The sequence below is a fragment of the Geotrypetes seraphini genome, chromosome 8, assembly GCF_902459505.1.
Source record: "Geotrypetes seraphini chromosome 8, aGeoSer1.1, whole genome shotgun sequence".
Taxonomy (NCBI): domain Eukaryota; kingdom Metazoa; phylum Chordata; class Amphibia; order Gymnophiona; family Dermophiidae; genus Geotrypetes; species Geotrypetes seraphini.
In genome coordinates, this window is record NC_047091.1 from 135,478,676 (window position 1) to 135,505,830 (window position 27,155).

Sequence of the window (27,155 nt, forward strand, 5' to 3'; positions counted from 1 at the left end):
GGAACCTTCTCCCATACCTGGAGCAACCCCTGCGGAGTCCCCCAAGGCTCCCCCCTATCCCCGTCACTATTCAATATCTACATGGCATCACTGGGACACATGTTATCGAACTGTAACCTGAAATCCTATATTTACGCTGATGACATTACAATCATCATACCCATCACCTCACTGTCACATGAGACAGAACAATACATCTCAACTGTCCTCACCATGGTAGAAAACTGGACCACACATTTCAAACTGAAACTAAACCCAGAAAAAACCAAGTTCTTCCTCGCAAGTCCTAACCACAAACTAACGTCCACCACCCTGCAACTTAATGGTTTAATGTACCCACTCAACCCCACTATAAAAATCCTCGGAGTCATCTTGGACCGATGCCTCACTTTGGAAGACCACACTAATGCCCAGGTCAAAAAATGCTTTTCCACCCTTTGGAAACTCCGTTCCATCAAACATTACTTTGATTTCCCCACCTTCAGATTGCTAGTCCAATCCCTAATCCTAAACTCCCTGGATTACTGCAACATCATATATCTGGGCTCCTACAAGAAAACCATTAAATGACTAAGACTCATCCAGAACACCGCCATCCGCCTCATCTACGGGCCCAAAAAGTCAGACCATATTAGCCCTTTCTATAGAAAACTTAATTGGCTACCGTTCGAAGCAAGGATCATCTTCAAATTCGCCTGCCTCTGCTTTAAAACCCTAACTGGCTCAGCCCCGATATATCTGTCACACCACTTCGTCTTTCCAGGCTCTAACCGTACACGCAATGCCCACCTGTTTGCCTACCCCTCCCCAAAAGGATGCACCTACAAAAGATTCTTCGACAAAATCCTCTCTTTCCAAGCTGGCAAATGGAATGACTGCTTGTCCACCCTCATCTCTCTTGCCCCAACTTATCAATCCTTCAGGAAATCTCTCAAATCATACCTCTTTGATAAATTCCTCTAACCCCCGCCCTCCCTACCAAACTAATAATCCCAACCTCGCCTCCCCTCCCTACCCTTCCTCCCCTTCTTCCCCGGTTGGCACCCCCCTGACAACAGCGATTGGATCATTTTGTAATTGTCACTGGTTTATACCATACACTTGTTAACTAATTCTCTGCACCTTCATTGCATAAATTGCTCTAAATTGTTTTCTGATATGCTGAACTTTTTTCTGACATGCTGTAACTTCGCTGTAAATGTACAGTCTCTTAACCTGTAAACCGCTCTGAACTGTTTTGTGGTATTGCGGTATACAAAAATAAAATTATTATTATTATTATTATGCTAACAGGAAAGTTGCTCCCAATTTAATAGTATCTTGACGCATAGAAATAAATTCTTTCTTCCATTCTTGAGTAGTCTTTGCGACATCAGGATATATCCAAATTTTCTGTTCCCCAAATTTTTAAATAATAATTTCATAATCATATTCACATCTTGCTCAAAAATGAATGATACTAAGAGCGTAGCTCTAGCAGTATCAGCAGTAATTGTTTGTTCAAGAAGAGCAGTCATGTTAACAAATTCTATTTCATTATTTTTTCTCTTTATCTCTTTCTCAATCTCTTTTTCTCCTTCTTCTCTTCCTGATATCTTCTTATTTGGTAAATAGTAGATTTTATTTATAGGGGGAATACAATTTGACAAAATCTTTAAATTTTCAATCAAGTATCTTTTCAATAAGTCAAAAAGCAATATACCCAGAATTTGAAGAAAATTTAAAATGCGGAGGTTCAGACATCTATTGAAATTTTCAAATTGCTCCAATTTCTTATTTATAAAAGAATTATCTTTAATTGAAGCCATCTTGAATTGTTGTAAATGCAAAATATCCTCCTGCATCTGCTTAGTTTGAGCAATAGAATCCATTTTCATTGTTTCCACAGTTTTAGTCAGAGTCCAAATTTTCCACTATTTTTGTTACCTCTACAGATAAATTTTCCACTTTTGTCTCCATCCGCTGAAGTAAAGACCAGATGCTTTGCAGGGAAACCTCCGTCGTAGAGGACAAATTTACCCCTCTCTTGCTGGCTTTCATCAGCTGGCTAGCCCTAGACGCTGTGCCCTCATCGGGAGACCACGCGCCTCCACTTCCGGGATCGCGTGTTTCTTGCCTCAGCGTCCCGGCAGTCGCTGGATACGGAGAAGTAAGGGAAACCAGAGGAAACAGAGTTGTTTCAATGCCCAAAAGGGCAAGCGACTCCCTCTCTTCGCCGCCCAACGCCGGGCTCTCCACTCCAGATAGTGCAGGTGCCGGAAGAGCCGAAAAGAAGCTGTTCATCGTTTGCTTCCGAGGGGTAGACGCCAGGGCCGACAAGGAAGGACCCCTGACCACCCCTTTCCTCTTCGTATGGAGCATAAGAAATGAGGTAAAAGTTCAAGAAGAAGCTAAACCCGGAGAGATCTTAACGCGTCTCTCACAGCTCCTCACATCGCCGCCGTCTGACCTGCCCCCTGGGTTATCGAAACCAGAATGTCATTTCTAACCTCACTCTTCCATCAGGCATCACTCTCATAATGGAAAAATCCGCCAAGGTACTAGGCTACATCTTAGGCGACACTCTCACAATGGAACCACAAATATCTAACCTTTGGAAAAAGACCATCTACACCAGGGGTGTCAAACTCAAATCACATAAGGGGACAAAATCTAAAGCGCAGGCTAAGTCATGGGCCAGATTTTTTATTAAGATACTTGCCCCCTCCTTTGCTGACGCGCAGTGTGGGCCCCAACGCCGGTGGTGGCTTTGATGCTCACAGGACTTCTGTGAGCGTTGGATCAATCGCTAGCACCGGCGCAAAATCCACGCTGTGCGCCAGCAAAGGAGGAGGTTAGTCTTAATAGAAGTATAGAGATGCAACCTCTCCAACCCCATGCCAGCTACAAAATAAACTAAAGACTTTTCCTCTCTAGTTCTAGTTCACGCTTGCTGTCTAACACCAGCTCTGGCAGGATACATATTTCAAATCTGACATATTGTAATCCCCTCCAAGTGCGCCACTATGGCCTGGTCCAACTCTCACCAATGCGCTATACTACTCCTACTCTACCTATTCACCACCAAGATCTGCACAGCCGACCCAATACATACTGCCTCCATCCCAGTTCACTATTCCTCATACCGTCTGGCAAAACCCAGATCTCACACACTCACACCTCTCACACCACACGACCACCTAAACACAGGTCCTTTCCCATCCCCCAATCCTCCCCCCCCCCCCCCACAAACCAACCAAGCTCCGCACAAAAAAACAAAGAACACTGAAAAAACTAGCCTACTCCCACAATTCCCCAACAGACCCCACCAACTACCAGAACCTTCAAGGTTACTACCTAAACATAAGATCGATGAGGAATAAATCCATCCTGATTAAAGACTGGCTGACCGAAACCAATCCCGACTTTGTCCTACTTGCTGAAACCTGGTTACTATCAGACACAGATATCATCATCAAAGACTGTCTCCCTCCAGGCTTCAAGATTTTGTCCCTAGCCAGAACCAGGGGAAGGGGAGGAGGCCTAGCAATAATCTTCAGAGACCATCTAAACTGCACCACACTCAACACCAAATCCTCCCCCAACCTAGAAATACTAGCCGCCTCACTAACTTCAAAGGCCTTTGCTTCCTCCCTAACAATCACTCTCTTTCATATCCCCCCCAAAAAATGGACGGTAGCCAGGGAGGACTTCGCTGAATTTTTATTAACCAACTCTTTAGCAAGTCCATACAACCTTCTATGCGGTGACATCAACATTCACCTAGAGCAAACAGATCAGCCAGATATATCCGACCTCTGGTCACTAATCTCGCAGCTAGGTTACTTCAAACCCCCACCCATCGTAACCCACCAAAGAGGTCACCAGTTAGACCTGGTGACCTTCTCCGCCAAAGAACCAAGAACTCCCAAATTCGTGTGGAAACAAGACAACTGGACAGATTCCCTATGGTCCGACCACAAACTATGTAGCTTCTCCATTCACTACCAACAAAAAACCACCATAAACAGAAAAGCAAGAAACACCAAAACCCACACCACTAGAGGCAAGATCGACCCGAACGAATTCTGGTCCCGCTACGAAACTATCACAAAACAAAACGAAGAAGCGGACCAAATCATGACCACCTGGATCAAAGACAGCACAAACATTCTAAACGAAATAGCCCCCTTAAAAACCAGCAGAATTAGATCCTCAAACCAGGAGGGCTGGTTCGACCTAGAGCTACTACAGGCAAAAAAGGACCTCAGAAAATTGGAGAGACAATGGACCAAATCTGGAACCCAAGAGCACAGAATAGCATGGAGACTCAAACTAAAAAACTACAAAACCCTAACCAAGGATAAACGAAAAAACTTCTATGCCCAAAAAATTGGAAATGTCACAATCAACAGTAGTAACCTTTTCAAACTGGTCAACGATCTTTACAATCTCGAGACAGTTACCGATAACCACGACGAAGAACCCACACTAACCGCCAACTCCCTAGCCGACTTCTTCAACTCCAAAATACTGAAACTAAGATCTTCGATAACTGCCCCTGCCAATCCCCACGGGGACTTTCCAACCCTCCAAGACAACAACAATTCCAAACCAGACCCGGGGTCCAGAGCAGACCTAAACTGGGATCAATTCACTACTATCGATTGGCAATCCTTCAACAAATTCTATAACAAATATACCAACTCCTTCTGTAGACTAGACACCTGCCCCCCTAACGTTATCAAAACGGCTCCAATCCACTTCAAAGCAAATATGCTGGCATGGGTTAACCTCCTACTATCTACCGGAAGCTTCCCAGCAGAACAAGGCCACATCTCGATCACCTCAATCATAAAAAACACAAAAGAACCACCCAATATCCCGTCCAACTACAGACCGATCGCAAGCATCCTGCTATTCACCAAAATAGCAGAAGGGCTGGTTAATGCCGAACTTACCACCTACCTTGATAAATTCAATATCCTTAATGACAATCAATCAGGCTTTCGCTCCAACCACAGCACCGAAACCATTATAGCCTCTCTCCTAGACCACCTTCACACACTCTTCAGCCAAGGCTCCAGCGCCTTGATTGTACAACTCGACCTGAGCAGTGCATTCGACCTGGTCGACCACAACATTCTCCTTGACTGCCTCGCCTACATAGGCATCTCGGGCCAGGTCCTTAACTGATTCCACGGGTTCTTACGGAACAGATCATACAGGGTATTCAAAAACGACGCCTTCTCATATAGCTGGGAGAACTCCTGCGGCATGCCACAGGGCTCCCCCCTGTCTCCCACCCTGTTCAACGTCTACCTCGCCTCCCTAGGAAACCTTCTGCAAAACCTCAAGCTCAAATTTTTTATCTACGCAGATGACATCACTATAGTCATCCTGCTAACCAGTGTCACATCAGAGCTCCTCACATCCCTCTCAAGCATACTCAATCAGATAGAACACTGGATGTTATCATACAGACTAAAACTGAACCCGGGTAAAACAAAATTCTTCCTAGCAACCCCCAAAGATAAAATCAAAGACACCACAATTCAAGTAAAAGGATCCGTTTTCCCCCTTGAACAAAACCTAAAAATACTGGGCGTCACATTAGACAAACATCTATCCCTTGACAAACACACGGACAATACCGTCAGAAAAAGTATCTCGGTGCTTTGGAAACTCCGCACTATAAAAAAATACTTTGACGACACTTCATTCCGCCTGCTAGTACAATCCTCCATCCTTAGCATATTGGACTACTGCAATATCATTTACTTAAGCTCCACAAAAAAAACCATCAGGAGACTCAAAATGATCCAGAACACTGCTGTCCGCCTCATATTCGGCCTGAAAAAATGGGAACACATCACCCCTTTCTACCACAAACTCCATTGGCTGCCATTAGAATCCAGAGTCCTATTCAAATTCGCCTGCTTCTGCTATAAAACAGTATTTGGTTTATCCCCAAGCTACATCATCCCTCACTTCGCCCTGAATCACAGCATCAAGGACTCCCGCAGAATCCAACTCTTCGCCTACCCCTCCCTTAAACTTTGCCACTCTAAAAAATTCCTCGACAAAACCCTCGCCTTCCAAGCCACTAAGCTAAACCCATGGTTATCCCAAATGGCCCTCAAGGCCCCCAACTACCTCGGCTTTAGAAAACTACTCAAAACCCGCCTCTTCCAAGACCAGGATCCCAACGCCCCTTCTATCTAACAACCCCTCTCCCCTCTACATCCTTCCCTCACCCCCTAGCACCTTTGATCAATTTGTTATTGAACTGCTTGTAACCCGCCTCAACTAATGTAAACCACTTGTAACCTTGTTTAATTGATGTGAACCGCCTAGAACTCTTCCGGGTATTGCGGTATACAAAAATAAAGTTATTATTATTCTATCTTTTGTTGTCTGGTCGTTTTGCTTTTGTTCCCAGTTTCTCGTTCTGATTTTGTCTTTCTAATTCTCTTTCCAGTGTCTGCTGTCCATTTTTTTTCTCCTCTTCTCTCTTGTTCCAGTCCCTGTCTCCAACATATTGATTTTTTCCTTTCAACTTTTCTCCTTTTTTCTTTTCTGCCTCTGTCCACTCAAATCTTGCCCTCTTTCTCATCCTTCTCAAATTTTCAGCCACCTATCAATTTTCCATCTTATCTTATTCTGTAGCTCTCCCATTTCCCATCTCACTTCTTTCACAGCCTCCTATTTCCTTCTGTCTCTCCTCCTCTCTCCTCTTGGTTCAACATTTTGCTCCGTCTCTTTTCTGTTGTTCTTCTTCCCTCCCCACTTGATGCTGAACAATGAGATGGAAGGAAAAAAAAAAAAGATGCCTCATCTCTCTCCATTCCACCCCCAGGCCTAACATTTCTCCATCCCCTTCCATCTCCAGATTCAGCTTCTCTCACTTTCTCTTCCCAACTGCCCCCCATCCCATCTCTCCCCCTGTCTGCCTGCCACCCTCCCCACAGGTCCACCATTTCTCCCTTTCTCTTCCCAAAGGTTCTCCCTTCAAGTAACTTTTTCCCTCTTTTTCCACGCTACCCCAGGTCCAACCTCTCTCCCTTCATCTCGCTCTTCACAGCCCATTATGCCTTTCCCTCCAGCACCGGTCCAATGTCGCTGCCGGTCCGGGGAATCTTCCAGCCTTGGCGATTCAGGAGTGCTGTGCATGGCTCCTCCTCCTGCTTTTTGCCTGTCGCGGTCCGTCTCCAATGACGCGCAACTTCCTGTTTCTGCCCGGGTGGCGGACGGAGGTCATTAGTGGGATCCACGAACAGCACTGCTGAGTCACTGCCGAGGCCGGTGGACTCTCCAGCTTCGTGGTGGCATTGGAAGGGAGGACACACTGGGCTCAAAGGGGAAGATCGGGAATGTTGCCGCAGGCCACATAAAAAGGCCAGGCGGACCGGATTCGGCTCGCGGGCCTTGTGTTTGACACATGTGATCTTAACTATGCGTTGATTGTGACCACTTTGCTCTGATCATTCAGATGATGGTCCTACTTCAACTGAACTATTGCATCTCCGCCTACCTTGGCATCATTACTACTATTATCCGCAAACTGCAACTCATCCAGAACACAGCTGTTAGACTAATCTACAAATTAAAGAAATTTGACTCAATCACAACCTTCATCAGGCAACTACACTGGCTCCCAATATCATCCCAAATAATTTTCAAATCGTCATGTATCCTATGCCAGATTCTATACGAAAACTCAGAAGCCTCTCTCATCCAACTATTCTCTACTGCTTGATCGACATCAAAAAGAATCCTTAACAGAATCCAACTAAACCTGCCATCCACAAAATACCTCCACTACAAGCAAATTTTCCACTCTATGCTAACTTCTGGGTGTAAAAACCTGGAATGACCTACCAGAAGCCATCAGGAAAGAGTCAAACTACACCACATTCAGAAAAAACATGAAGACTCACCTCTTTAGCAATTAACTGTCTTAATTTCTAGGTCCCTCCTCTTGCTTCTCCATGACCCCTTCCCCTACCACTTTCCCCTTCCTCTTTGATCTGAATAGGTATATGCGACTCACAAATGGAAGATTAGATCTTCAAACTAAAGAAATATGATTCAATCTCAACCTTCATAAAAAAACTACACTGGCTCCCAATACCATCCTGGATAAAGTTCAAAATATCATGCATCTTATACCACATACTGCAGGGAAACTCCAGAAGAATCCTTAACAGAATTCAACTAAACCTGCTATCCACAAAGAATCTCCACTGCAAGTGAATCTTCAACTCCATGCTAACATACCTAGGAATAAAAACCTGGAAGAATAAATAATAATTTTATTCTTATATACCGCCAAAGCCACGAAGTTCTAGCCCAGGGGTGCCCACACTTTTTTGACTCACGAGCTACTTTTAAAATGACCAAGTCAAAATGATCTACCAACAATAAAATTTAAAAAAACACAACGCACATTGTACACATAGAATTGTTAATTATCATTCCTATTCTGGGGTTTTTTCAAAGAGGTCAAAGCAGATGACTCTATGCGCTGTCACCTCAGTAACAACCATACAAAAATAGACAAATACCCACCCCCCTCCCTTTTTACTAAACCACAATAGCAGTTTTTAGCGCAGGGAGCTGCGCTGAATGCACAGCGCTGCTCTCGACGCTCATAGGCTCCCTGCGCTAAAAACCACTATTGCGGTTTAGTAAAAGGGGACCATATTGTAAAATATAGACAGCAGATATAAATTCAGACACATTTTGATCACTAAATTTAAAATAAAATCATTTTTCCTACCTTGTCTGGTGATTTCATGAGTCTCTGATTGCACTTTCTTCTTCTGACTGTGCATCCAATCTTTCTTCCCTTCTATCAGCCTGTATGCTTTCTCTCCTCCACACCTCATTCCCTCCCCCAACTTTTTCTTCCTCTCTCCCTGACCTTTCTTTATTTCTCTCTTCATGCCCCCTTTCTTTTTTTCTGTTTCTCTTCTTTCCTTCTGTCTCCCTGCCTGACCTCTTTCTTTCTTTCTTTCTCCTTGCCCTTCCCCAAGCCACTGCCGCTGCCATCGGGGAACAGGACCCAAAACGCCACCAATGGATAACAGGCCCCAAAGCCGACGCCGATGCCGCTCCATGCTCTCCCTGCTTCGGACTGACCAGCATTCCTCTCCCCGACGTCAATTCTGCCGTCGGAGAGGAAGTTCCACCCAGCCAGGCAGCGATTGGCTGGCCCGAACTTCCTCTCCGATGGCAGAATTGACGTCGGGAAGAGGAAGACTGATCGGCACAATAGATTGCCAAGGCAAGTCCTGGGTGATCAACTCACTTAGCCTTGGCGAGCTACTGGTCGATCGCGATAGACCTATTGGGCACCCTTGTTCTAGCCGGTTTACAAGAAGCGCTGGACAATCAGCGAAGAGGTCACAATTCAGAGTCATCAATACAATCTTACATAATGAAAGAAGTGGAAAGCTATATAGTCCATAAGGTTTCTGGTTGGAATAGCAGAGTTATAAAAATTCTTAGTTTACAAATCAATTGAACAAACTCCCAGAAGCAATCAGGAAGGAGGCAAACTACACCTCGTTCAGGAAAAACCTGAAGACTCATCTCTTTGACAATTAACTGTTTTAGTTTCTGTCCATCTCTTCTCCTGCAACCTAGGCACCACCTCTTGTCTTCCCAGTCCCCTTCCATTCCTCCCCCTTCTTTCTCTTAATCACTGATCAGTCACCTACGGCTTGCAAAGGTTTATGCGACTCACAAATGGAAGATTAGATTAGATTTTCTAGCATCCTCAGGTAGCCGAGTGGCAGTGGCCATTTCATTTCTGGCAGGTGCCTGTCATTCTGGCTTGCACAATGCGTCCTCTGTGGTGGTGCATGCCTGTTCTCCACTGGTGCGGGTAGTTTGGCTGCAGTGCGTGGGTGTCCTTTATATCTTTCGAGTCTTAGTACATGTTCTGCTAGTGCACTCTGAGCGCCAGTCTCTTTGGCCCTGTCTTTGGATGCGGATGCAGCCTCGAGGTTCTCCTTCAACAGCCGTCCAGTTTTGCTAGCCATTGGTAGGGGATTGTAGTTCTCTTCATTCCTCCCGCAGGTGTCGTTGGAGATATTTAGGTTTCCTCCTAGAGACATTCATAGGACTATGCCTCCATTACCATGGTTCCAATTCCAGGCATCCTCAGGTTCCTGTGCAATGGCTAAGCCACACAGCCACACACATACACACACACAAAAAAAAAAACTTAAAATAAAAAGCACTGATATCGCCTGGGGCGGACATGGTTTCCTTAGTCATAAGCTGCCTTCTACTGTTTTGTCAGTGTGGATTTGACTTTCATCAGTCACTTGTTAATCTTACTTTTCCTGCCTCCTGCTTGGTTTCTGGACTCTGGCAAGTCGCTGGCAACAGAGTTCAGGGTCTGCGATATTCTGTTGCGCCTCTTGGTCTTCGGGATGCTTAAACCTGTTCCAGTGCCCAGAATGGGGACTTAGGTGGATGCTTCTTATACTTCCTCGTGCCAGATGGGCTAGGTGATTTGAAGAGATATTCTGGTTCTACTGTCAGTCACCCACTTCTTGCGATTTCCCTTTTTCCAAGTGGACAACAGATTACACTGCTAGCTGCTGTCCAGGGGAGTTTCTAGTGTCCTTGGATCTCCTAGAGCAGCGATGGCGAACCTGTGGCACGCGAAGGCCTTGCAGCTGGCATGCGGGAAGGTCCGCCATAGAGAGCTGCACGGGATGCCCCCTAGGGTCGCGGGGATCCCGTGGGGACGCCTCCGAGGGTCGCGGGGTTCCTGCGGGACTGGATGTACTAAGTCGCGCGGCTTTTCTCCCTACCTGCTCTGCTTGCAGCACAGAGCCGAACGGAAGTCTTCCCGACGTCAACGCTGACGTCGGAGTGAGGGAGGGCTTTGTTTAAGCCCTCTCTCCCCTCCGACGTCAGCGCTGACGTCGGGAAGACTTCCGTTCGGCAGGGTAGGTAAGGAGGAGTAGCCTCGCGGCTCGAGTGGCTACCAAGGGAGGGGGGCGGTCCGCCCCGCCCCGTGTGCAGCACAGCCGGCCAGGTCCCCTTACTTTTGTGGCACTAACCCGACCAATCGACAACAGCCCTGGTCTGACAAACCTCCCTGCCCTTAACCGCGAATCTAAATTACCTTCTTACAGCAGCTGTAAGAAGGAAATTTAGATTCGCGGTTAAGGGCAGGGAGGTTTGTCAGACCGGGGCTGTTGTCGGTCGGTCGGGTTAGCGCCACAAAAGTAAGGGGACCTGGCAAGCTGTGCTGCACATGGGGCGGGAGAGAAGGAGGGGGGAGAAGGACGCTGAAAGCACTGGGGAAGACAAAGGGGTGGAGAAGGACGCTGAAAGGCCATGGGGAAGACGGGGGGGGAGAAGGACGCTGAAAGGCCATGGGGAAGACGGGGGGAAGGACACTGAAAGCATTTGTGGAAGACAGAAGGGGGAGAAGGACGCTGACAGGACATGGGGAAGACGGGGGGAGAAGGACGCTGAAAGCACATGGGGAAGACAAAGGGGTGGAGAAGGACGCTGAAAGGAGATGGGGGGGTGGAGAAGGACGCTGAAAGGCCATGGGGAAGACGGGGGGGTGGAGAAGGACGCTGAAAGGCCATGGGGAAGACAGAGGGGGGAGAAGGACGCTGACAGGACATGGGGAAGATGGGGGGGAGAAGGATGCTGAAAGGAAATGGGGAAGAGAGAGTGGGGAGAAGACGCTGGCAGGGAAGAAGACAGAGATGCCAGACTATGGGGGGAGCGGAGGGAAGAAGATGGGTGCCAGACCAATTTGGAAGGGGGGAGAAAGGGAGAGGCACAGTAACAGAGCAAATGGAAGACGCAGAAGGAAGAGAGACAGTGGATGGAAGGAACTGAATGAGAACATGAGGAAAGCAGAAACCAGGCAACAAAGGTAGGAAAAGAATTCTTTTTCTTTTTTTCTTTTTTTTTTGCTTCAGGATAAAGTAGTATATTAGTTGTGTTGATAAAAATTTATAAACAAAAGAGGCTCTGATAGAAACCCGTTTACAAAGTGTGTATTCTTCCCAATTAATATTTCCAAATTAATAAAGTCTTTTTGCTTATTTGTAAATGGGTTTCTACCAGAGCCTTTAATTCAGTAGCATAATTAAATGAAATAACTATTTCTGAAGTTTATAGGGACGGGCGGGGACGGAGGGGATTCCTTGCGGGGACGGGTGGGGACGGAGGGATTCCTCACGGGGACGGGTGAGACTTTGGTGGGGACGGGTGGGATTTCTGTCCCCGCGCAACTCTCTAGTCCACAATTAAGATATGCGGCGCGGCGGGAGGCGAGTGTGCCGGTGTCTGCTTTGCAGCTCACCTGGCAACAGGGCCGGACTGGCCATTGGGAGGACCGGGCATTGTCCCGGTGGGCCGCGGCCCATCCTCCTGTGCTGGCTGCAGTCCTGTGAGTGGATGTTTAGCCTGCCTGTCTTCCCCTTAGTATCCTATGAGCCAGGCAGTGTGTGAGGGGGAAGTGGGGGGAGGAAGAGAAGCTTCACACTGAGTCTGTCACAGGAACTCAGTGAGGCTGTAGTGTGACTCCACATGTGACATCTGTAATCAGGAACAGTTCCTAGTGCTCCCATGCTAGAGAGGTGAGGATATGGGGGGATGTTAATGTGTCTAATAATGTGCTCCTCTGTAAAAACCTCTGTATCTTCCATGGGGGACATGCTAAATTCGAGGAAATAAAAAAGCTGCTTATGATGATTGCATAGAGAAGTTCAGTAAGCTGAGAGGAGGGCTGGGTTCTCTGTGAACAACCAACACACTAATCCTCTGCGCTGTACCTTATGGAAAACTCAATATAGCAAAAAACAGTAAAGTGTATATGTGGCCCTTCACAGTGCTTTTGTAAACATCATAATAAAATAACAAAGGCTCCAATAATGAAAAATAAAAGTCCTTTTACCATACACTCAGGTTGCACAAGTCCGGTTTTCACCCGGACAGTATATTTTTTGACCAAAACGGATGTCTACAATTAGTAAAATTCCCCAATCACATATTTTTTTATGGGGACGGATTTGTATACAGCACTTCATTAGATTTTTTTTATTATACAAATTTTATCTTTTTGTAGACTTGAAGTCTTGAACAAAGAAAATGAGTACAGCAAAAAAAGCAAAATCAGATAGTGGAAGACCATTCCAAGAGACCTGGACAGAGACATATGGAGTGATTGAACGCAGTGGGAAAGCATTGTATATTATGTGTAATGAAAGTGTTGTGTCTCGCACATCAAGTGTCAAACGTTACTTTGAGACCAACCATAACAGTGTTGCTGAACTTGATTTAGCTCAAAGAAAAGAGTTCCTTGTAGGAAAATTAAAGAAATATCACTCCCAGTCTCTTAGTTTTAGCAACTATCTTTCAAAAACTAATCATCTTACAGTTGCCAGCTTTCAAATTTCACTGTGCATGGCAAAACATGGTAAGCCCCTTTCTGATGGAGATTTTATCAAAAAGGCAATTTTGGCTGGGAGTAATTCACTCTTCCATGATTTCCAAAACAAGGATAAAATTGTGCAGCGCATCTCTGAGATGCCGCTAAGCAGAAATACTGCAAAAGATAGGGTTCTGCGAATGGCTGCTGATGTTAGTCAACAGCTTACTTGCGACTTACAAAAAGCACCCTTCTACTCCATGTGCTTGGATGAAAGTACAGATATTACTAACCATGCAAGACTAGCGCTCATTTTGCGTTATGCTACTGGTGACATCATGAGAGAAGAGCTGGTAAAACTGCTGTCTTTGCCTGGAAGAACACAAGGGATAGATATCCACAATGCTGTGATGGAGGCTTTTTCATCACTAGACATAAGTCCAGAAAAAGTGGTTTCAGTTACTAGCGATGGAGCACCTAGCATGGTGGGGACAACATCAGGATTCATTCATTTCTTTGCTAAGGAAGCAAAACATCCACTGATTCAATTTCACTGCATAATACATCAAGAGGCTCTCTGTGCCAAAGAAAGCAGCAAAAAACTTGACAATGTCCTCAAAGATGTAACAAAAATGGTGAACTTCATCATGGCGCGTGTTCTTAATTTTTGACACTTTCAAGCCCTTCTTGATGAGGTTCAGGCACAATATAACACTTTACTGATGTACAATAATGTCCGGTGGCTGAGCAGAGGACGAGTGTTAGAGAGATTTGTGGCCTGCTTGGAAGAAGTTAGGCTATTTATGAACGAAAAGGGGGAAGACTATCCTCAACTCACCAACATGGCCTGGCTTACCAACCTCATGTTCTTTACAGATATTACTAACCACTTTAATGTACTAAACAAAAAATTACAAGGCATGGGAAAAACAGCAGAAAGCATGTTTAGTGACATCAAAGCTTTTGAGAGAAAATTGCATGTTTTTGAAAAAGACCTTGAGAGTGGACAGCTAAAATATTTTCCCAACCTAAAAATACATTTGGATAATTCTACAACATTTGTGGACAGTCATAAAAAACACCAGGAAATCCACAAAGCATATTCCACCATTGTAGCCGAAACAAAGGAGAAGTTTAGTAAAAGATTTTCTCAGTTCCGTAAGATGGAGACAACCTTTTCATTTATAACTTCCCCAGAAAAGTCCACATTTGAAGATCTTGATCTTTCCTGCTTACAGTGGTTGGATATTCAAAATTTGGAAATGGAGCTACTGGAATTTCAAGAAAGCTCTATCTGGAAAAGTAAATTCAATGACCTGCGTGCGGCTCTTGAACGTATTGAGTGTGAAAGGATGACAAATGAAATCACTGCTAGCAGTTCTGAAAATGAAATCCTAAAAGCGTGGAATTCTCTGCCAGACAATTTTAAGTCCATGAAAGCACTTGGGATTGCTCTTCTTACTTTGTTTGGGTCATCCTATGCTTGTGAGCAGCTGTTTTCGTCTTTGAATCATATAAAATCTGATGCTAGAAACAGATTAACGGATGACATGAGTGCTGCATGTGTTGCTCTGAAATTAACGCACTATGAGCCAAGGATTGACAAGTTATCAGCATGCATGCAACAACAAAAATCACATTAATTTTTTTCAGAGCATGCCCAATGCATATGTTTACATGAAGCAGTGTTTTCAGTTTGCAGTTAAGACACTTTCTAAGTTATTTAAATATTATTTAAAGATGTTATTTAAAAAAGGGACTTTACATGGCCCTGTTGTATTCCAATCTGGAATTTCCAATAAAAACGGTTGGTTTAATTGAAAGCTCTTTTGTTTTCTTTACATCATATTATTAGAAATGTAATGATTTAACTATTTTCTAATTTGATTGTAAATTTTACAAAAAAACATGTATAGACTCTTTGGGAATACACACCAAGTCTTGACACAGTTAACAGTTTTAAGAAGTTTATCTTTTTTTTTTACTCGGGATACATTTGACATGTTATGTGAATAATACATTTAAAATATATTGTGTAACTGAATCAAATTCTTCCTAAATTCATTAAATTGAATGAAATCATTAAAACATTATAAATTGCCAATAAATTGAAATGAAAATCAAAGGATTGTGAATCAAATTGATTCTCTGACAATACAAAGATTCCAACCTTTAAAAATGATGTTACATAGTTCAGGCAACTTTATAAAGAGTTTTTAGATACTAAAATCTTGTTATTAAGGTTTAATTGACGTGCTGGCACTTTGAGGAAATTCTTTGGTTTTGTGCGGCAGTTTGGGCACTCGGGCTCAAAAAGGTTAGCCATCACTGTCCTAGAGGTTTTCCTTCATATTTTGATCTCCCCAGAGCATCGCAGGTTTCTGCGTTTCCTTGTTCCACATCAGCATTTCCAGTTTGAAGCTCTGCCCCTTGGCCTCGCCCCTTTTGTCCCAGTGATTGTAGTTGAGCAGGCTTTCCGCCAGCAGGGGTCCACATCCACCCTTCCTGGGACAGCAGGTGCTCTGGGCTCAGTCTTGGGTTTACAAAGACATGGTGGGGACGTCTGCTGCAGGCGTGGGCAAGTTCGGAAAGAGATACAGAGCATCCTCCCAGTCTCTGGATTTTCTAGGGCTTCTCATTGTCTCCAGATGGAATCATGTATTTCTTCTCAGGGCAAGTAGACAGAACCTTCATCAACAAATTAGAATTCTTTTAGATTGTCCAGCTCTCTTGGCCTGGGTTTATCTGCAGGTTCTGGGGCTTGGGCAGCCTCCTTGGGCGATCCATTAGGCCAGAGTTCCCATGTGCCTTTGACGGAGTCCCTCTTCTCTTGATGTTCTCAGCTGAGTTTTTCTACCTTTCAAGGTTGCTCTCCTGGACCGAGCCAGATAGCGGCAATTTGAGCTGGTGGCTTCAAGGTGGCTCTCGGCTAGGGCTGGCTTCTTCGGATTTCCAAGTGGTTAACTCTTAGCATGAATGCTAGCCTATTGGATTGCGGGCTCATTGTGGGATCCACTCCATTCAGGGGTAGTAGACTCCTGGTCTGCTACGTTGGTAGATGTTTTGTCTGGTGCTTCGTAAATTTAGCTGGCGCTACTCGCTCTCCAGCCCCTTCAGAAAGTTTTCTTCAATGCCGCGGTGGTGGCATATGTACATCGCAAGGAAGCTCAATTCTCTCTCTCTCAAGCGATAGATCGTCAGCATTCCACTGGGAAGAATCGCTTCTTCGGCCTTTCTTGGTGGCCCATGGAGCCAGAGTCGCCACTGTTCTGGTAGTCTTCCTTGGCTGACATTTCCTGGTTTTGGGACCTGGTTCCTCTCAGAGGAGCTGTTTCATCTGCACCTTTTTGGTTGATGAACAGCGTGGAAACTAGGGTCAGATGTATTGGTATGGCCCTGGCTGGCTCACGAGTTTCTGTATGATGTCACATTTTTGACTCTGCCTCCTTCCTCAGAGAGCTGTACTGCTATCTTCATTTTTTCTTTCTGCAAGTGAATTGAGAATGTATCTTTCTTATCTGCTTTTTTAATTATTATTATTATTTTCACTATTTATCCATTTTTTGAGATTTCAGTGCCAAGAGGTCCCTATTCTTTGGAGCAACTCTGCCTGGGAGAGGGCGCAGACTTCCTGAGAGCAGTCTGCTGCTAGCAGGGCAACCCTCAGGGCTTTTTTTTAGCTTATGGTCTATTCCCCTTGAAACTAGCTCACACCATGATTGATCAGGGGCTTAAGCACAGGCTTTTTGGCCCTGGGGTAAGTCCATTAGGCTTAAAGGGATTTAGCTGCATTTTTTTTCCTTCCCCTGTCCATTGTGTGTGGTTTAGAGGGTATCTGAGGTCGTCTTCAGGCTTAGCCAGACTGGTTGCCTAAAGATCACGATTTTTGGATCTCTGGAATCTGTCCTGAGGCAGAAAGTCTTCTCTAGTCTTTTCAACTGCGTTGAGGTCTCTTCAACTATGCATAAATCAGAGATTCACAATGAGGACTGACACAGGCAGACACCAGCAAGGCACAGTGAGTATAGGCTATTCTAGCCTATGGGGAAAATCGGGAGTGGGTGGCCATTTTGAGGGTTTCTAGGACCGGGGTCAGGGTCCCCCATCTCCAAAAACCCCTTCCCTGAGTTTTTTGAAGTACAGGTCATCTTGGAATTTTCCCGGGTTGATTTGAGAAAGTCTCCATCTGCCTCAAAACTCCTCGATTTTGATTAAAATCAAAAGGGATGGACTCCTCTTGCTGTTCTACCCTTATATCATGCCAGCTTTGTGCTGGATGGCTGGCTGATGAGCATCCATATGCCACATGCTGCAGGGCATTTGAGGGAGAGGCGGGAGCCTTGTGCTTAGCCTTCTTTGAGATTTCTAGTGCTGGAAACTGCAGGGGACCCAGTTGTTTTGGAAAAATTCCTTTCTGAAGCCTCTAGACAGTGGTGCCAAACGCAAGTACATAAAGCTGCGGAACCTAAGAGAGGACTGTTTTGGTCCCTGTAGGGTTCTTTGGGGGCCTTCTGTACATGGTTTCACCCTGGACTTTGTTAACCTTTTGTAGAAAGACTACCTAACTTGTTGGGGCCCCCCTGAGCTGTCTGCAGGCGCACCAATGCTGGAAAAAGGGGAGATTCCTCTTTAGAGTGCTCCCATACTGGAGCAGATCAAAAGCACTTCTGAGCAACTTGCTTGCAGAAAACAAATTGAGAGGGCAGGAGCAGCTCCCTTGGAAGGAGGTGGAGTTGAAAACATGACTGACAGTTTTTTCTGCAAGCAGCTTACTAGTTCAGATACAAGACCCTAGCATTCAGGACCATTAGACACATCTACAAGAAAGAAGATTACAGAGGTAAGAACCTAATCTTTCTTTATCCAATTGGCTAGCAGACTGCATCTCTTTTCACTTATGCCCAGACTGGGCTGACTGTAGAGTATCATGTCATGGCTCACAGTGTCGGAGCCATGACAACTTGATCAGCCTCCATCAAAGAGATTTGTAGAGCTTTAACCTGGTCTTCAGCCCACATATTCATATCTCACTATTGCAGGGGTGTCCAATGTCGGTCCTCGAGGGCCGCAATCCAGTCGGGTTTTCAGGATTTCCCCAATGAATATGCATGAGATCTATTAGCATACAATGAAAGCAGTGCATGCAAATAGACCTCATGTATATTCATTGGGGAAATCCTGAAAATCCGACTGGACTGCGGCCCTCGAAGACCGACATTAGACACTCCTGCACTATTGCCTTGAACAGAATACCCGACATGACAGCCAGTTTGGTCAGAATTTGATTAAGAGTCTAAAATCCAACTCCACCTTTCTAGGCCCATTCTTTTCTGTTCAAAGTTTCACCTTCACAACAGGACAGTTTTTTGTTTAGTTCTCTGGTGGCGTTGCTGTTGGAAGTCCCTACTAACCATTGTTGATTCTTGCATGTGGGAATTCTTAGCTACCAGCTTCACTAAAAACAATGTCTTGTAGCAGGTGTTCGAAGACAGCAGGATAAGTATTTTCACATGCCCTGCCACTTCTTCTCAGAGTTGCATTCTTTATGCTTTTTTAACCAACTGCGAATCCCATGTGACTTGAGCAGGCAGGAAGGCACTCAGACTTCTAGAAGTTACATAACATTGGGCAGCATTCGCTCCAGAGCTCAGTTGATGACCATACCCACATGTGACAATATTTGTCCTGTTGTCCTCAGAGAACACCTGCTATAGGTGAGTATCTTAGTGGAAAATCTGATTTTAAGGAATTATGTTCATTTGTAGTTGATTAATTTTTTTCTCTCCACTCCAGGAACATGCATTTGAAAGCAGTCAGAAATACAAGGAAGGAAAGTTTATCATCGAACTTGCCCATATGATCAAAGACAATGGATGGGAATGAATTAAAAGCATTTTCTTTCTCCAAATGACTGGTGTGTTGGGGAGCATGCTTAAAAGACTAATGCAAGGGGTAGAAAGGACTAAGGTTCTGAGAATCTCAGACTATATACAGTAGCTGATACTGGCACTCCAGGCCACATTTTGCTCCCCACCACCAGTGTAAGTTTGATTCCCCCTCCCCCACTTTTTTTGTGTTTGTTTGTTTTTTTTAACGTATGTATTTTTGCTTGTGAGCCATTGTTAAAAAGGAACATCTTGGTTAAACTTTTTCTAAAACTTCTAGAACAGTGGTGCACAGTTGCTGGTCGTCTTCAGCAGCCCCATATACATGTCCTTTGTACTTTAAATCAGTGGCACTGCTTCATTTTATTGTGCTATAAAAGAGAAGTAGTCACGTGCGACGTGCAAGTCCCAAGGCTTGAGTCAGCCACAGTGTTCTGGAGAAGGACTTATTATCTTTTACAACCTATGCCTTTAACAATACTTTTTTGCTGTGCATGCTTCATACTTACATGCCTCTGAACAACCTAAATGAGCAGCCTGAAGAAGAATGTATTGGAGGGGATGGCTTATATGTAGCAGTTCTTTTTTTATAATTTTGGCAGTGAAGGAGACTGTAAGATGCTGATGATAACACTAAGACCTTTCAACAAAATATTGATGAACACCCTGGATATTTTTTCACAAGCATTTTGTTTGGTAGTCAGATAGGTTGAAGGTATAGTTTCCTGTTAAATATTTTTTGATTTTCCTGATTTGGTTAATCTAATGGTGCTGAAATAGTGTGCATCTTACCCCTTTTCCCTTATTTCTGCATTTTTAAGGAACCTATGATTAGAAGATGGTCATTGATTACTTATCAAAGTTATCATATTTTTTTCAGCAAGCTAGTTATTAGAAGAGAACTGATTATAACATATTATAGCCAGTGAGATCCAAGGGTGCAAGCAAGCTATGTATTTTTTATGTAACAGATTTTTGAGTTGGTATAAAAAAGGGGGGAATTTAAAGTGGTACTGTACCTTTGTCAGTAACAAATTCTGACCACCCCTGAGGTAGATTATGGCTGGTTCCATATAGCAATGCTGTTTTTTATGCACTGGAAAAGAGGACGCCCAGCCAAGAAGCCTTTCTGCAAGATTGAGGCTGCTTTGTGAGAGTGAACAGAGCCTTAGAATGAGAGGTACTGTCTTGGGGAGATTCTTAGGTCATGTCTTCATATGATTCAAATAAATTGTAACTGTTGAGTAGTGTAAAATAATGGGTGTTTGGTTTACTGGCTAAACCATCTCCCAGTTATATTTGTGATAGTCTTTAGAAAAGAATAAACTGGAGGATTAGGGGGAGGGGGTAGAAAGAGGGTAGGTAGGGGATTATTAGAATTCTAACCAGCTTGATTACAAGAGTCTGCAGGAGCACTGTGGACAGTGCACCAAGTATCAAACGGGTTTTATTGCTAACTTTGTCTTGAGATCCATTCGGACTCTTGAATCCAAAACTTATTTTGAGAACACGTTTATTTCAGAATAGATAGGGTCATCATAGAGGGTTAATATTTAAGAGAACCTTCATTTTATTAAACATTTTATAATAAATATTCAGCATAGCACTTCAACAATATAAAATTGGAAACCCTTGCAAATAAAAGAATGTCTCCTTTTTTAATGGGGCATCTCAAATTCTCAAAAGCTTTAAGTTGTTGCTGCTGCCTTCATATTCTGATTCTGATGATATAATTAAGGAAGGCTTTCAAACTACTGCACTTTATTATCCTAAGAAAAGTGAAATGTATACCAGTGAGCTGACTGCTCCCTTCTATAGCTGGTTCTCATCAGCAGACTCAGCCCATTTTTTCATTGCATTGCTTATTTGTATTTTGTAAGATACTAAGGGAGGAAGTTATTAATTTGGGTTATTAAAATTGGTTATTTTACTTGGACGTGTGCTAAAATAGCACAAGATGTTGGTTAAAAATAACCCATCTTAACTGCAGCCCAAATTGATAACCTCCCCCCTAAATGATGTCAAATTTATAACTTGAGCCTCTTCTCACCAAATCCTTACATAGATATACTTAGTGGTTTGGAGTCTGCATCTTATTACTATTTTAATAACAGGTGTTCCAAAGCTTTGGTACCAAGAGGTTAAAGCAAGGTTAAGGATTTTATAATAGCACTATATTAATGTTTCTTAATAGTGGAAAGAGTAAGAGTTTGGCTTTCTTTTCAGTTGAATATTTAAGAGTACAGTCACCTTGCTCCCTATGCATTGAAAACTTGGCTACCTGAGCATTTATTTTCTGAAGTCCCGTAGCCATTCATCATGGACTTTGAGTATGGTGAGGGCACCAGCAGCAGTTCTTCTGATTAGTTTATCAGTGGCTCAATCTGTGGTTTTGCTGAATGTTGAACTCTGATATTCTGGCTCTACCAAGCATGTGACAAGGACAGTCTGGTCACTGAACCTTGCTTATTTTAGCAGCTTCCCTAGAATATACTTGAACAGAGAAGAAATTTTACAAAACATTTCCCGCTAATCAGCTTTTGTACATATTTTTTTCAGAGTATATTTAAACTTTTGTATATATGTTTCTGTCTCATGTAATTTGAACGCTTTTTGTTACTTTTACCCTCTGATTATTCTGCCCTTATCTTTCTTTTTGAAGTGTTGCTCTGTGATAGTTATTTGTGTGTGTGTGTATATATATATATATATATTTTATTTTTATTTTTTTTTTAATTTTGTAAGCTGTAAAAAATATTTTGTGAGCTGTTTTGGTTCTCGTTGATGAATTTTTCTCTCTATATTTCAGATTACTTTTTTTGTTGCCTATTTCCTGAATAACATGATGTGACATGCTGATTATCTTTTTTTTTCAAAAATGCTTGTGAAACATTCTTTATGTGCTAATATTTTATCTTATCAAACAATTTGACTGCATCATTTGATGTGATTTTTCTGATCTGCAATGGGTTTTTTTTTGATTGTCTGTTTTCTAAGCAGTGATTTAGATACAGAAGTGTTTTGATGTTGAAAGAAAATTGCTTTGAAGATTGTTTTTATTTTCATGGCCATTGAAAACAATTTTGACCAATGATTTTGTAGATGCTAAAAAACACTTATGGAAGTTGAAGGAAATTTACTTAATGTAAATAGGGTTTTTAGATTTTTTAAAATTTTGCTGAGGACACTGTTCAAACAGGTTTTTGGTATAGTCTCTAATGTAAACCAACACTAGCAGCATTGATACAGTTTGAATGGCCAACTCTTGTGTTTGACTGTGATCCAGCATCAGAAACATGAAAATAGAACTTTACTGTATTTGTGCTTCCTTCCAAGTCAGTTCCATGTGGGCAGCTGCTGCTGTCATTTGCATGTCTTTGCTGCTGATTCTCGGTTCTAAGTAAAGGTTGGCTACAACTTGTCATGAAAAAGCCTGCATTAATTTGCATGTTTTTGCTGCTGTGCTACACAGGAAAGCTAATAAACTGAAGCTCCAAATAGAGATATAACACAGTATCTTTTTAGTCTGTAGGTATATTGAAATTTAATTTAAAAACTTGTAATTCTAGTCCTTTACATTATTTAGATCTGTTTCACAAGCTTTTATATTTATTCCTCAGTAGAACAGCAGTGAAATATACTAATCCATTAATCCCCTATTTAACTATTTCTGGACAGTATACCTAGACTCTTTTCCCTCAAAATCCATATCAAGAACAGTTTATATCAACAATGATCAAGGCACTACAAAATGTGAAACAGCATGATACCAAGTTTTATTTTTTTTCTCTTCAACAAGTTTCTGTTCCAGTTGCTCATCCTTATGGGTAGATCTTTTACCTGTCCTTAGTGTCCACTTACATGCATACAGTATGATCTACTATCAAGTCACTACTGTCTGAATTGAATGGAAGGCTGAAAGTTCCTTTTACTTTTCTATCATCATTTTTTATTCTGTGTAACAAAGCTGTGTGCTTCTATAGTCACTGTGACCATCATTTCCCAGAATGTTGTAAGTGAAAGGGCCATGTTGATAATGATTGCTTAAATCGGATACAACTGTTGCAAGTCTTGTACAGGAAATGCAATAAATTTCTCATTCTCTAGGGTCTGTAAGAATACACAAGACAAACCCACAGTCCTGGTAATCATTTGCATTGAATGGAGGAGAAATACTATGGCAATAAACTGCTTTGGGAATGGTGAACTCTTGAGGTAGAACACTAACACTAATGCAGGAAATTAGTGCTGTCTTGGGGGCTGGACCTCATTAGGGTTAACGTGCAACATCAGCACTGCTTTTTTCAATTTAAAGAGATATTTAATTGTTCAGATTCTGAATCTGTAGTCAGCAAGACAATGACCCAAAAAGATGGTTTTCAGCTGTGTAGCACTGAAGGAAAGGAATATTTGGAACTGGAAGGGCACTATACTTCATCTAAAACTTGTTAGCCAGTCCTCATGATATAAATACCAACTTTCAAGTGAAGAAAGTAGGGCTGTGACAGAAGTAACTTTAAGATCTAAAGCAGCACATTAGGCTGCAGTGCTTTGCTCTTTGTTAGTCTTGACGTCATTTCTTTGATGTTTCACTATATTGTAACTAAGCTATCGCAATAAAAGCTTTCCATGCTAATATGAGTTATTTTTAATTTTAGCCTCTACTCTTTTTTGTGTGTGCTTTTTCTTTTTTTAACTTTAAGAATTTTAAACAATTTAAACAAGCACAATAAATCTTGTTACATAAAAAATGAGCAATTAGAAAAGAAAATTTCAAGTATAAATCAAGCAAATACTCTTAGTTCCCAACAATTTAGGAGGGCAGAATAATATCAAGGAAAATAAATTTCAATATGAAATTCTCAAATGACAATCATAAATAATTACCAACATGGTTCCCATTGGGAGTTACAGTGGAAGTTTACTGGAATTTAGGGACTTATAGCATCCAGAAAGCTCCTCAGCTGATCAGGGACATTAATATAATTATTCCCCAATAATTTAACAAGACATTGTAAGGATATCTAAGGAAAAAAAGGAGGCACTGAGACTGTGTCTCAGTAAGAAATGATTATTTCCCCCCTCCTGCATTATTTTTGCCAAATCTGGAAATATCCAAATCTTACATCTAGAAATAAAGTTCTAGTGCAGTTTGTCTATTGGTCCTGAATGCTAGGGTTTTGTATTAGAGAGTTGCACGGGGACAGAAATCCCACCCGTCCCCGCCAAAGTCCCACCCGTCCCCGTGAGGAATCCCACCCGTCTCCGCGAGGAATCCCTCCATCCCCGCGAGGAATCCACCCGTCCCCGTGAGGAATCCCCTCTGTCCCTACCTGTCCCTATAAACTACAGAAATAGTTATTTCATTTAATTATGCTACTGAATTAAAGGCTCTGTTAGAAACCCATTTACAAATAAGCAAAAAGACTTTATTAATTTGGAAATATTAATTGGGAAGAATACATACTTTGTAAACGGGTTTCTACCAGAGCCTCTAATGTTTATAAATTTTTATCAACACAACTAATATACTACTTTATCCTGAAGCAAAAAAAAAAAAAAAAAGATTTTTTTTTCCTACCTTTATTGCCTGGTTTCTGCTTTCCTCATGTTCTCATTCAATTCTTTCCATCCACTGTCTCTCTTCTCTCTGCGTCTTCCATTTGCTCTGTTACTGTGCCTCTCCCTTTCTCCCCCCTTCCAAATTGATCCGGCGCCCATCTTCTTCCCTCCGCTCCCCCATAGTCTGGCATCTCTGTCTTCTTCCCTGCCAGCATCTTCTCCCCCACTCTCTCTTCCCCATTTCTTTTCAGCGTCCTTCTCCCCCCATCTTCCCCATGTTCTGTCAGCATCCTTCTCCCCCCTCTGTCTTCCACATGTGCTTTCAGTGTCCTCCTCCCCCTTGTCTTCCCCATGTCCTTTCAGCGTCCTTCTTCCCCATGTCTTTTCAGCGTCCTTCTTCCCCCCGTCTTCCCCATGTCCTTTCAGCGTCCTATCCCCCCCGTCTTTCCCATGTCCTTTCAGCATCCTTCTCCACCCCTTTGTCTTCTCCATGTGCTTTCAGCATCCTTCTCCACCCCTTTGTCTTCCCCAGTGCTTTCAGCTCCTTCTCCCCCCTCAGTTTTACCTTAAGTGCCTTTTCCTCTCCACTCCACCTTTACTCCCTTTCTCCATCCCTGCCCCTTACCTTTGTGGCGCTTACCCGCCCGACTGACAACAGAACAGGCCCGATCCAACAAACCTCCCTGCCTTGTAGCTGCGAATCTAAATTACCTTCTTACAGCAGCTGGAGTATTGAAGCTGCTGTAAGAAAGTAATTTAGATTTGCGGCTACAGGACAGGGAGGTTTGACAGACCGGGCCTATTGTCGGTCGGTCGGGAGACCTGGCTGGCTGTGCTGCACCCGGGGTGGACCGCCCCCCACCTTGTGCCACTGCCTTTTCCCTGCCTGCCCTGCTGCAGCACACGAACGGAAGTCTTCACGATGTCAGCGCTGATGTCGGAGGGAGGGAGGGCTTTGCTTAAGCCCTCCTTCTGACGTCAGCGCTGACATCAGGAAGACTTCCGTTCGGCTGTGTGCGGCAGGGCTGAGGGCAAGTAGGAAGACGAGCCTCGCGGCTGAATACATCCAGCCCTGCAGGATCCCCGCGACCCTAGGGGGCATCCCCACGGGATCCCCGCGACCCTAGGGGCGTCCCCACGGGATCCCCGCGACCCTTGGGGGCGTCCCCACGGGATCCCCGTGACCCGAAGGGGGAACCCGCGGGTCCCCTTTCATATGCAGCTCTGTATGATCTTATCAGAGTTATGAGCAAGGTCTCGGCCTATATTATTTCCACCTGACAGATGCTCTGGATCAGGCAGTGGGCAGATGCTATCTCTAATGCTATGCAAAGCAAGCTTCTTTTTCAGGGACAGATGTTCTTTGGCAAGGGCCTAGATGATCTAATGGACAGTGTGAAGGATTACCACCCCAAGTCCTTACCAGACAGCAGACTCCGAACAGCCTGGAGTTCGGATTGGGGCAATTTTTGAGGTTCTCGAAGATTTTGTATTTATTTCGGAAGCCAAACATAAACCTTTTCAGGGATCACATTGGAGATTCAGCGGGGGCAAGAGGCAGCAAGCCACAGGCTCTCACCCCTCAACAGCCACTATGAAAGCACAATGACACCAGGCTAGAGGCTGAGCTCCCCCAGATAGGGGGCAGGCTGTTGGTCTTCATTGATCTGGTCTCAGATTGGTACAGACTGCTGGGTTCGATACGTAATCCGGTAGAGGTACAAAATTGAGTTCTGTGCCTCCCTGCTGGACCGCACTGTGACATCTCCAGCCAGCTGGAGAGAGCCCTCAAAGTTCAGACAACATTAAAAAAGGCTTCTGACTCTTTGGGCCATAGAAGCAACCCCCAGACGTAGACTTGAGATCAGGCAGATACTCCATACTCCATTGTGCCAAAGAAAGGATCAGATGACTGCAGACCGATTCTAGACATCAAGTTAGTCAGTGTGGTTCTGAAGATACTACACTTCTGCATTGAGACCAGTCAGTCATATAGTGGCTGTGGCTCCAGTGAAATCTCTTCCCTCCCTCTCTGATGGAGGACTCTTCACATTCCCATTTTCCCAGCCCACAGGAGGAGCTACAATTTCATGTACTGAAACAGCATTTCCAGTTCTCCACACTCCCCTTCAACCTCGCACCTTTATCAAGGTGATGGTAGTGGTTTCAGCGCACCTCCACAAAAATGGGATACAGGTACATCCATTTTTGGATGATTGGCTCATTAGAGCCTCCATCCAAGGAGGAAGGTGAGAAGGCGATTTCAAGAGTGATAACAACTCCTCCGGGATTTGAGCTGGATTGTCAAC

At 43.7% G+C, this 27,155-nt stretch overlaps 1 protein-coding gene across 5 annotated transcripts in view; it reads left to right on the forward strand.

The window, feature by feature from the left end:
• YPEL1 (yippee like 1) overlaps positions 1-23,920 on the forward strand; it is a 159,029-nt gene extending 135,109 nt beyond the window's left edge. For all 5 annotated transcript variants that reach the window (XM_033956880.1, XM_033956877.1, XM_033956879.1 and 2 more), the window contains one exon: positions 19,193-23,920. In XM_033956880.1, coding sequence (XP_033812771.1) covers positions 19,193-19,282 — 90 coding nt within the window. In that variant the 3' untranslated portion in view covers positions 19,283-23,920. The remainder of the gene's footprint in view (positions 1-19,192) is intronic.
• The last annotated feature ends 3,235 nt before the right edge of the window (positions 23,921-27,155 follow it).